This window comes from Schistocerca piceifrons, chromosome 1 (genome assembly GCF_021461385.2).
Source record: "Schistocerca piceifrons isolate TAMUIC-IGC-003096 chromosome 1, iqSchPice1.1, whole genome shotgun sequence".
Lineage (NCBI taxonomy): Eukaryota > Metazoa > Arthropoda > Insecta > Orthoptera > Acrididae > Schistocerca > Schistocerca piceifrons.
In genome coordinates, this window is record NC_060138.1 from 955625124 (window position 1) to 955638249 (window position 13126).

The window sequence follows — 13126 nt, forward strand, 5'->3', positions numbered from 1 at the left end:
GAACTGTAATAACAGCATCAGAATATAGTTTCATCGAGTAACCATTAAAGGTATTCCTGAAGTTCTGCTTCAACCAATCGTTTCGCACCTACTTGATACTAAGGCTCACTTATGGACAGTACTGGTCGATTGCCGTGTATTCACGCAACATTTTGTACAGTGGTATATACGCTGACGGAAAGAAGTCTCAACACACACACAAAAAAATAATTAGAGTAATGAAATTTCGGAATTGTGTTTCTCTAGGTAATATATTTCAGTGACTATCATTGCGAGGTCACATGTTAACGTAAACGTGAAATAAGCCACTGAAAATGTAAAATGCTAGTATTTAATAACCGGTGTAGCAGTCAGAATGTAGAATGCAAGCATCCAAACGTGCATGCATTGTACACGTGGCAGATGTGAGTTTGTGCCATAGAGTTCCATGAATGTTGCGCTTCGTTCGTCAATACAGAGGCGCTTAATGCTATTTGTGGATGACGCCGGAATTACCGTTTGATAGACCTGGTGACCGAGCAACTGAGGCAACATGTCGATCCTTTTTAGAGCATTTTGGGTTACAACACTGGTCTCTGGGCGAGCGTTACACCGTTGAAAAACAGCCCATGGAATGCTGCTGATGGATGCCAGCACGACAGGTCGACTCACTAGATTAACGTATAAATTTGCAGTCAATGTGCTTGTGATAACCATGAGAGTGCTCCTGCTGTCATAGGAAATCGCACCCCAGACCATAACTCCAAGTGTACGTTCAGTATGTCTAGCACAGGGACTGGTTGCCTGCAGATCCTCAACTGGCCTCCTTCTAACCATCACACGACCGTCACTGGCTCCGAAGCAGAACCAGCTTTCATCAGAAATCACAACAGACCTCCATTTCCACCTCCAATGACCTATTGCTTGGCAACACTGAAGTCGAAAATACCGGTCGTTTGGAGCCAGTGGAATGCACGCCACAGGGTGTATGGCTCGGAGCTGTCCATGAAGTAAATGATTGGTTCATTTTGTCACTGCGGTGTGTATATGTGTTGCCAACTGCTGCTCAAATGGTCTTCCCTCTCAGTAGTGTCATGTGGCCGTCTGGGTCCCAATCTACTTGCAACTGTACGTTCTTCTGAACACCTGTGCCAGCAATAGTGTACAGTGGACAGTTTACTTCCTAGCCTTTCTGCAATACGGCGGAAGGAAAGCCCGGCTTCTCGTAGTCCCACTACATCACCTCGCTCAAGCTCAGTGTAGTGTTGTCACATTTAAGGCGCTCTTGACTGACATCAACTCACCACAGCCAATCTCAAAGATAACTAACGTTCACGACAGTGACAGGGTGTATTTAAAGCAAACCTTATTTACATCCTCATAGTGGCGCTAATAGCGCATCGCTCATGCACCTGGCAAGACATCTGAGTAGACATCATCTTTAAGATGTAGAAAGACACATATCAACTTTAATATACGTCGCGCAACTCCTTCGTGTTGTAATTTTTTCCGTCAGTGTAGTTAACCTGTCTTCAAGGATCTAGTAACTGAAGGCTGGATCTTTAGACCTGTGACATTGAACTCCTTTTGCTTTGCTCGAATGGTGAATACTACTGAAAGTGCATGCAATGTAATATATCAGACAACGCCAACAGCGTCGATTAGCAATCTTCATAAAATAAGTATTCAAAAGTCAGGGAAAGGCTGTCGCTTATCAACAAACTACCATGTATGACGCACGAATGTTGCTGCTAATTGCGGTGTACGGCGCGAGTGCTAGCATGTCCTTTGCAGACCTAACTGAGTTGGAAAGTGGGGTATAATTAGAATGAGTCATATATGAGATTGCTATAAACTTCGATTCTAGCGTTGGTGATCAGTATCGCCGAGAGAGTGTTTCCAACAACATAAACCGCCGCACAGGGAGAGTACAAGTGTTTGATTTAACGCAAATTACGCCAGCCCTGGAGCGCTGTACGTGGAGACCGTCGCTGTACTGTGAGTCGTGTTGATGCCGATTTGGAAGAGGGAAGGGAAGAACCCATTTCTTTCACTCCAACACGGAGACAAATATATGGCATAAACTTCAGTATCTGACGACATGCTCGTCTCCTTTCTGATATCTACATAAAGAGATAAACGATTGACATGTCGGAATTTGACCATAAAAGAGTGTTGACGGGTAGCACGGGTTCCTGTTTGTTTTACCGAGTTAATGTGCGCGTAAGAGTGTGGCATATAGCCCATGAAGTTATGGATTCTGTGTGTGTAAAACATCCTTTTCAGGCAGAAGGAGGCTCAGTTATGATTTGGACTGTGTTCACGTTGAACTATTTTCTAGCTTCTGAGTCAGTTGCATGTTATGTGGGCGCTTCTGAATATCATCATTTCTCTATAGCATTAAGGTGCCCTGATGTCCAAAGGACACTATGGCATTTCGCCGTTCTTTGTTTGAACGCAGTTGGCTTTTTGAGCATTTCAGTGAATTCATGACAATTACGTGCGCCTCGTCCCTCATGCTCTCTCCCCAGATCAACCAGTTACAAACGAGTCTACTATTTATGAGATGCTTTAGTTATCTTTGCAATCCCAATTAATTCAGCACCATGAATCAGAACCAATTGTGATTAGCATTGACTGATGCGTGGATAGATTTCTCTCCAGAGCGATGCCACTACCCCATAGTGTCAATGCCTGTTATTGTAGTTTTAAAAGCTCGCGTTGGAGAAACTAGCTATTAACACGTCACGAATTTGGCCCCTGTATGTGTTAATGTCATGCATGTAGTTGGGAAATGGTCTTATTTTAGCACAATGTTGCAATTTAGTTAGCTTGGGACCCTTTAGTTTCATACAGATAATCAAACCTCTAGAGTTGTTGTTACTGCACGAGATATGAATTTACATGAATTACAAAGATGATCACATAAGTGTGTATGGTTTCTACTAGACTCGTGTTTTATAATGTAGAAGCTGATGTGATTAGGTAGGAGGTACAGCTGAACGCGTGTGGTTTCCGATTTAGGACCTTCTGCTTAGCGTGGTGCCTGGCCCTGCGGGAGGTGCCATCGTTCCCAGGGAGTGTGCACCGTGCTCGCCGTCCACCACGATCGGCGGGGACGTCGGCCTCTCAGGCGTCGCCTGTGCCCGCTACGATACTCTCCCGTCGCACACAGGTAAGACCCGTTTCACTTCTCCACCGGCCTTTAAACGGCGTCGTGCGCACCACAGATGGGCTTAACCATTTCTTTCGGGGAACAGATCAAAGCTACTAATGCGTTCGAAAGCACTACCTCCTTTTCATGACACAACACTCACCATTCGCGTACTACAATAAGTGAAACGAAGGGCCGTTGATTTTTAATTAAAGGTCAATGCACGTGTATTTTTGTCTTATCTTAATCTTACTAGAAGGAACATAGGAACGTTAATTTTCCATTAAGTCTTCCATGGTTTTAAAATTACCAAAAAGTCCTACATTTCGTCTTCAGAATAAACTGAAAACATGGAAACAAAATCCTGAGTATTTTTGTCAAGTTGGGACACAGATGTAAGAAATCAATACTTCATAGTTAAAAGGTACCAGAGATGTCGTGTTATTGAACAGTGTGTTCCACAAGTCTTTCCATGATTACAAACACGCATTAGGCAGAAAATCTGACACACAGGCACGTATTTCTTACCTTGAAAGCAGTTAACGTATCCAAGTTTTTGCGTACACAGACGCAGTTAATAAATTTCAGTGTGTGCTCCTTTCGTTACCCGAAGGATATCTTTACGATAAGCGAGTCCAAAACCGTGTTGGTCAACATTTCGTGACGGATGGATATCATGAAGTCGGAAATTCTACGCAGTGATGCTTTCATATGCTTCTCTGGTTTTGGAAAACATGGTCCTTGATATTACCCCAAATGAAGAAATCTAGCGGTATTATGCCGTCGATCGTGGAAGCCAGTTGATGGAACCAACACGCCTGATCCATCTACCTTGAAATGTGTGCAAATAGACACGAATATATGACCCCAATGAGTTGGCACACCATCTTGTTGGAAAATTATATACGGAATGTCCTCAACCTGTAGTACACATATAAAGATAAATATAGGCTGTGATGGTTGTTCCACTGAAGAAAAAAGTTTCTATGATCTTATTGTGCGTGAGACCACATCACAGTTTCAGCAAAACGGAGTGCTGTTGGATCTCAAACACCGTGTGGCGATTCTCAGACCCACAGATCCTAGCACTTTGTCGGCTGACAACACCATTCAAATGAAATGTAGCTCATCCGAAAAAAGGAGACGTTTCAGGTAGTCATTATCTTCCTCATTCTCCACCAGAATGGCAACAACAAAGTCATAACGAACGTTGTAATCTGTTAGTTGGACTGACTGCACAATCTGGACTTTGTACACATGGAAAATGGATTGTTTGTGTAATGCTGTGGAATGATGTCTTCGGAACTTGCAAGTCAGTGGGGCGCTGCGAACGGACTTCTTGGGGTTTCTCACAAAGACGTCTCTCACTGTCTGAATGATCTGTGCACTACATCCAGGCTTCCTTGTTCTAGGGAGATCACATACATTCCCTGTTTCTTTCAACTTCGCATATCACATCTTGACACTTTTAACGGCTGATGGCTGTCTATGGTAAGCCGTCTGGAATTTTCTCTTGACTGTTTTTGGTGACTGCGTCTCGTGATATAGGAGGATACATTGGGCTTTCTCTTGGCTTGAGTACATGTCGTTCGAAGATGGTGTCCATTCCGCTGTTGCTACGTTACTGCTCCCGGTAACAAACAAAGTAACAGAAAGTACGTATGCACACAAAATCTTGAATATATCAAACGCAATTCAAGATTAATAGTATTTATCTAAGTGTCACATATTATGCTTTATGAATGCTTCTAAACAGGAAAAGACTTCTGGGACACCAAGGAATTTTTCTCGTTCAAGAACACTGCAATGGTCAAGGAACAGTGTGCCCCATAATCCATTCCAGGTTAACTATTTCCTCAAAAACATTTCTACTTGTTTGGTCCAAAATAAAGAGCATATGTTAGTTTTCTTGCGTCTTTCTCAAAACTGTCCAAAAGTGAGCTATGTTCCTTTCAAAAATCACATGTTCAACTAACCATTGAAAATCACGTAAATATTTGACAATTAGTAAAGAGGTGTATTTCTCAAGTATTCCATTCAGACAATTTCTTAATTCGGTAACAATACTGACTTCTGGGGAAAGTGCATCTTATGAATGAACTGAAGAATGGTGTAATAGGTTAATATTACTTTCTATGCCATAAACTTTGTGACAGGAACTTGTAGTTTAGTGCGGATTAGGTGGAAGTCATTTCTGTTTACAACTATATCGCAGTTGGTTTTCAAAACACCTACATCATTTAATTTGAGAAACTAGATATGAAGTGTAGAAAAAATTAAAGCAGAACAACAGTTCAACGGATTATAATCCGGGGACATACAATGTCGTAAGATTTTGGCAGGTTTTCTTGGCTCGGGTCGTTATGTGTTGTCCTAGAACAGACAGTGGAGTGTGATACTTTCGGATACATGTGTGCTTTGGCTTTGGAACGCGATCCCACTGAATAAATCATGCTGAGATTAGACCGAACTTACTGGAGTCGAAAACTGTCGACAATGATGAAGCTGTATAATAACAAAAATTATATACGCATTAGCAATTTTATAGCTACGAAGCTTTTTGCAATGGAGTCCTGGGATGAAAATTTATGGGTTAACTTGCCACGTGAAAGTACCAAGCTTTCCATTAGTAATTTCATAATGGGGTGAACGTCGTGAAACAGTTTTTTTCTTTTGTTATTATTTTAGTTCCACACGGAGGGGCGGGTGGTAACGAATGGAATAGCTCTCCAGCCAGAACATAATTTGAAATAGATAAAAAACGAACGATAATAAACAATTATAAAATAATCACATTGTTGGACAATATTTATGTTTTTAAAACTGTTTATATGAATTTATATTACAGTTAAAATCAAATCACTGATGGTAACGTTAGTGATATGGTATAATGGGGATACAGATTTTGCATGAAAATGACCATGATAACGATAGAAATGGTGTGATGAATATGATTATGGAGCCATGTGGAATCGCGGATAGCGACCTAAACTCGGTGAGCTGGAGGAAGGGAGATGGAGGAACGCTGAAGAATAGTGTGAGGTGGAACGTTGTGGCTACTATGAAAAGAGGTGTGTATCTCTGGAGAGATCATTGTTGTTTGTGGGAGTCGGATTAAATTACGTCAGGATAAGTCACGGGAGGTGGAATATGCTATAAGCACAGCAGCCACAGCAGGGACCTGGGTATTAGCTTAGTGTGAGGGATAGTGGTTACTGGAACTGGGTTTTGCGTTTAAAATATTGTAGCTGAAGGTGCTGCAGGAAGAGTAGAAAGTGTGGGAAGTAAGGATGCGAGGTGGGGATGGTAATTAATGCGGAGGGACAGGTGGAGTCTTTCCAGTATTTCAGGAGAACTGTAGAATTTTGGAGAGGGGGAGATCCAAGCAACTTTGACATAAGAGTAGATGGGGAGGATCATTCACATGAGGTTCCAACATTTATGCCCAGAGGAAGCATTTCATTCAGTAGCCCTCTACGTCCATAGATTATGTTTGCGCTGGCTGTCCAATGTTGTTTGCCGCGCCATCACTTACATTTATCGGCAAACTGTGGGAAGCTTGCCTCTGTGTTCTTTATTTATCAAGTGCAGGCTTCCACGCATTTGCTAAGTGCACAGCCAGTATTTCACTGAAGTTGTTATAAGATAGTATAATCTTCACTGCTCCCTTAAACACACAGTACCAACTGTTCGACGTATGGGACATATATGCCAAATGTTTAAACACCATCTTGTGTTCAACATGCTGTGCTCGGCCACCACTGAATCATTTTTTTCAAATTTCCTGTATTTAACGTGAGTTGTTTAACACCGCAATCACCAATTGCCCTTATACACTTCCCTACGTAACTACTGCACACTCGCAAGGAAAATTATAATTCTTTGGTAGTCTGAGGCTGAAATTATCATCAGCAAGTCGCCACATTTCTTTAATTTTCCTATGTTTCCGGAAGACTCGTGTGATTCCCTGGATGTTTAGGGTTATACCTTGGTTACTAGTTGTTGCATCACAGAATGGAAGCCGCGGTATGTATTTGTCCTCCTGGTTTGTTTAGACGGCGTCGCGTGTTTGCTTCCTCGATGCGTTGATCCACTGCCACGGAATGTATCCGTTCCTTCTTAACACATTCGCGGCATGATTAATATCGGAGCCGAGGTGGTTCTTGCCCGAAAATCATTGCACCATTAGCGTATTCAACATAACCCTCTCCTGAGACGGACGATGATGGCTATGCCCCTTTAGATACATGTCGATATGCGTTGATTAAGTAATATATTGTCCTTCACTATTCACGACACTCTGCCAACGCTGGCGTAACTGTGGAAATCACATGGTTTTCAAGCAAAGGTCTCGTCGAGCCATGTTCGGAAAACATTTTCACACGAAAAATAAATTCCTTGACGGAAATTCGGTTGTGTGCGGAAAAGGTGAAACTTTCAGTACATATGATCAGGTGATAAGGAGGGTGCGAAATGACTTCCCACATCCCAACCCAGTTCCTGTATAGTGTTTTACTCAGTCTATCCGAATGCGGGCAGCCGTTTCTTGGAGTAGCATCACTACAGTCTTCTTAGTCGTTGTTTTTGCAGACGTCTTAGTTGTCGACAGTAAATGCCAGCGGTGATGGTTACACCTTGGCGAAGCAATTCGTGGTACACAACAACGTTGCTGTTCCAAAATCATTATCCTTTGTGGGTGCGCGCAGGTCTTTGCACAAGGAGTTTCGTGTTTGTTTGGGCTTAACTAGTCCTTTCTTTTCTTTATGTTTGCATACCGACGTCATTTCTCATCGCCAGTAATGACACAGGATAGGAATGATCTGTTCTGTTCACGAGACAATTGACGACGAACAAGCAGAGATGCACTCATGACCATCCACTGATTTTTGTGATTTTGGATTAGAGCAGACGGTATCAACACAAGCGGCTTCTGAACCTTCCCTATTGCACGCAAATGGCCATGAAGTTAGAATGATCACAGTCCATCGCTTATTTCAGTTCTTGACTATAATGATGTGGATCATTGTGGACTAATGCGTTAAGGCAATCATTAGCAGTTCCCGAATGTCATTCTGAGCGTGGAAGGTTACTAACGTCAAAACGATACTCCTTAAAACGAGGAAACCATTTTCTTGCTGTGCTCAGTCCAGTGGCATTATCCACATAAACGGCGAAACTGTTTCTCGCCGGCTCCACTGGAGTCACCCCTTCATTGTCCGCCCCGATAGTTGAGTGGTCAGCGTGACAGATTGCCGTCCTATGGGGCCGGGTTCGATTTCCAGCTGGGTCGGGAATTTTCTATGCTCAGGGACTGGGTGTTGTGTTTTCATCAGCATCATTTCATACCCATCTGGCGCGCAGGTCGCCCAATGTGGCGTAGAATGTAATAAGACCTGCACCAAGGCGGCAGGCAGGACCTGCCCCGTAAGGTGTCTCCCTGCCAATGACGCCAAACGCTCAATTCCATTTTACCCCTCCATTCTCCACCTGGCATTGCAAAAGCACCATAGCTCCCCTGACTATCCCGAAGTAACAAAATGATAGTATGTAAACACAAATAGTGACAATGAACTACTAATAAATACACAGACCGGTAAGTAAACTCATAGCAACCGGAATATAAATGTACAAAACAAAAACCCTATCTTTTCCAATTTATAGAGACATTGTAGACGCAGTAAACTTATCTGGAACTTCGGGAAACGTGAAGTGCTTACGCTGCATTCATAGGGCACTGTGCGCAGCTCATTTCTTCAACGTAATCAGCTGATCTTGTTGGTTGACGGTGCCTGAAGCAGCAGTGGCTGAACTACAACGTGGTCTTGCCCCCCGCGCAGACGCAGTGGAGGTGCAGTCGCTGGTGGTGCGCCTGGACGACGAGTCGGGCGGCGGCGCGGCGCGGCACTTCCACACGCTGCAGCTGACGGCGGCGCCCGGCGGCGGCCCGGCCTCCGCCCTCGCCTCGCCGCGCCACGTCAAAGGCCGGCGTTGCCACACGGCGCCCAAGGAGCGCCGCCCGGTCAGTGTCTATTTACAATCTTTTCCGCCTCTCGCCTTGGATACGGGTGTGCATCGGATTGAGTTGGGACTCTGACTACTTCTAGTATCGTTCAGTATATTTTACACTCATAGAAGATGAAGAGAAATTATTCAGATAGCTAAGGGGGACGAAAATTTAATGACGACAGAGGACTGGAATTCGATAGTAGGAAGTGGAAGAGAAGGAAAAACAGTGAGAGATTACGGACTGGGGGGATAAAATTAAAGAGGAAGCCGTCTGGTAAAATTTTGAATACAGCGTATTTTAACCACACTTGAAACACAGAATCACGAAGGAAGGTTGTATTCGTGAAGAGACATGGAAACACCGGAGGCTTTCAGATTAATTGTATAATGGCAAGACAGAGATTTCCGAAACAGAGTTTAAACCGTCAGAAATTTCCAGTGGCAGATGGCAACTCTGATCACAGTTAATTATGAATTCTAAATTAAAACTGAAGAAAAATCAAAATGGTAAGAAGTCAAAGACATGGGACCTGGATATACTGAAAGAACCAGAGGGAGCGTTTGACGAGAACAGGGGAAAGGAATGCATTATAAGAAGGATGGGTAGCTTTAAAGATGAAACAGTGAAGGCAGCAGATGATCAAATAGGTAAAAGCACAAGGCCTAGTGGAAATCCCTGGATAACACAAATGGTTCAAATGGCTCTAAGCACTATGGGACATCTGAGGTCATCAGTCACCTAAACTTGTAACTACTTAAACGTAACTAACCTAAGGACATCACACACATCCGTGTCCAAGGCCGGATTCGAACCTGCGTCCGTGCAGCAGCGCGGTTCCGGATTGAAGCGCCTGGAAACGCTCGTCCACAGCGGCTGGCCTGGATAACACAGGAGACACTGAATTTAGCTGATGAAAAGACAAAACATAAAAATGTGACACATGAAGCAGGCGAAAGGGAATACAAAGGTCTACAAAATGAGATTGAGGGGAAGTGCAAAACGGCTAAGCAGCAATGGCTAGAGGACAAATGTAAGGAACTAGATGAATATTTCGCTGGGGGAAGGTAGATACAGCCTACAGGAAAATTAAGGACGCTTTTGGAGAAAGGAGAAGAAGACGTATAAAAATCAAGACCTCAGATATAAAACCAGTTCTAAACAATGAAGGCTCAAATGGTTCAAGTGGCTCTGAGCACCATGTGACTTAACTTCTGAGGTCATCAGTCGCCTAGGACTATTTAAACCTAACTAACCTAAGGACATCGCACACATCCATGCCCGAAGCAGGATTCGAAACTGCGACCGTAGCGGTCGCTCGGTTCCAGACAGTAGCGCCTAGAACCGCACGGCCACTCCGGCCGGCAAACAATGAAGGGAAAGCTGAAAGGTGAAAGGAATGTATAGAAGGCAGATGAACTTAGAGGCAATAATACAGGCACTGAAGAGGATGTAGATGAATAGGAGATGGGAGAATTCTACGATAATGATTCGACATAACTCTGAAAGATCTAACAAGGCCCCTGGAGTAGACGACATTCCATCAGAACTACTGACAGCATTCGGAGAGCCAGCAAAGAGAAAACTCTTCCGTCGAGTGGGCAGAATGTATGAGACAGGGGGAATACCAACAAACTTCAAAAAGAATGTAATAATTCCCCAAAAAGACGTTTCTGCTAGTACGAATTTTTTACAGCAGAATGGAAAAACTGGCAGAAGAAATTTGTTAATATCCATAATGGGCTTTAAGGTAGGATGTCTTTTGTGAATGTATTTTTCTGCAGTGTAATCGTGTATGGAAATGAAACATGGGCGATAAACAGTTTAAAAAAGAAGAGAATAGAACCTTTTGAAATGTGGTGCTACGGACGAATGCTGAAGTTACATGTGTGGATGGCGAGTAGGTTCTGAACAGAACTGGGGAGACAAGAAATTTGAGGAAAAATTCGCTAAGAGAAGGAATATGTTGAAAGGACAATTTTGAGATATCAAAGTATCACTAGTTTAGTACTGAAGAGAAGTGTGGTCCATATAAATTGTAGAGGGAGACCAGAGATGAATACAGTAAGGAGATTCAGACGGATATAGGGTGTATTAGTTATCCGAAGACGAAGAGTCTTGCACAGGATAGAATAGCACGGGGAGCTGCATCAAACCAATTCCTGGACTGCAGCCCGCGAAGACGACAAGAACAACAATAACAACAACGACAACACATGACAAAACGTAGCAAAAGCATGTTTGAAAATAACGCAGTCTTACAAATTATCTAATAACCTGATTTATTTAGGCAGAGATCGTTGGTATATATTTCATAAAAACGAGAAGAGATGCTGTAGAGTTAATTAACAGTGTCAACGATCATTTGGAAACGACATAGTTTATCATATAACATTAACAGCGTCATAAGGTTTTGCGCAAAATCATGAGTCTTTTTTAGGCCAATAGCTGAAATATTTCCACTCGGTAGTAGAAGCTGTTTGTACAGTCATTGTTGGTATATTGTTATCCATATGACGGCTTTCGAGTTTTTAAAACTCCTTCTGTTAATACCATTCTGCGCAGCAAATATATAAATATTCGTTTTATAAATTAAAACGACATTTGCTTGATGCAAGCTAATACTTCTTTTATTTGGGTTCCAGACGAGTTTCACCTTCATGTTAAATGTAAATTCAGGTTAAAACCACTGAAGATGCCTTTAATACTGGTATAATGGGCAGAACACATCTGGAGCGCAAATAAAACAGAACAACCTGCAGCAAGAAAATAGAGTTTCAAATTATAGAACGAATGGTTTTCAAACCATTATTGGGTTACTTTGTGGTATCTAAATGGCCAATACTTGGGTTCTTAGTTTTTATAGTGCTTACAATAATTGTATCTTGGGTAACTACAGTCATCGGCTCATAAAACTGTCGTCAAATGTCTGTGACCTGATAACCGTACTCACTCGTCCCTATAATCCCACATTTTGCAACTTATTTAGATTAATTTAATGACTTTTATGATAAAATGCTCCTCCATTTCTCTAACGTATGGTGTTACTACACATATTCCATTTATTTCGTAGTCTGACTCAATGATTTTAGAGAGGTTTTCATTGACATTATGTCACTGAATGTGTCACGCTCAGATAATTTTCCATTCACGTGGATTCTTTACGGAAAATGTTAACGTCTCTCAGCAGTCATGAACATGTGACGTTTCCTGCTTACCTTATCCATATCCTCGCTCACACGTGTTTTGATGGGATCGTAAGAATACCAACCAAAAGTAAATGTGGTGGGATAGATTAATGTATAGGAGAACCTGAAGAAAGAATCATATCTTTCATGAACGAATTGTCGTGCGACATGAAAGGCATACCTACTTATGAAATTTAATACCAATAAAATTACTACGAATTGAAAAAAAAAAACAATCACAACCTCAAACCCAACTATTAACAATGAAGGTCCTTATTTACCGCATTCCTCTTATTTTATTTCTGGAGTAAAATAGGATGGTTTTCCTTCCATAGTAAGTTCCACAGTGTTTACTACGCATTTGTTTTGTAGGAGACGTTGTTTATAACGTTTTCGACTTGCATATGACCAGAAACTATTGATTTACATGTGACAAGAAAATTAATAGGCTTGAAATAGGATCATTAGTAAGTAGGTTGCAAAGAAATGTAGAAACGTAGCCCGATGCAATAGACATTACGTTCGTTCCACAAATTGTGACCGTATAATGAGACTGAATACAACCGCCCACAAATATTTGACATTTTAATGCAGAACTGATATCCTGTGCAATCAGCTCGTCTTCTGATGGTGTAGGAGTTTGTAAACAAGCCTCTTTATAATTCTACATAAGAAAACTAAGATAGTAAAACTGGGGAATCAATGCTACAATCCCTATGGAGCAATTCTAAATGTCCGACTTTGAATCGATATGGTTTCGAACGAGATCTGCAAAATGCTGAGGCAGCGTTTCTTCAGTAA

At 42.2% G+C, this 13126-nt stretch overlaps 1 protein-coding gene across 1 annotated transcript in view; it reads left to right on the forward strand.

Moving 5' to 3' along the window:
- LOC124776791 (discoidin domain-containing receptor 2-like) overlaps positions 1-13126 on the forward strand; it is a 289032-nt gene that overhangs the window by 229209 nt on the left and 46697 nt on the right. Inside the window, exons 11-12 of the mRNA XM_047251933.1 lie at positions 3004-3154; positions 8971-9050. Coding sequence (XP_047107889.1) covers positions 3004-3154; positions 8971-9050 — 231 coding nt within the window. The remainder of the gene's footprint in view (positions 1-3003; positions 3155-8970; positions 9051-13126) is intronic.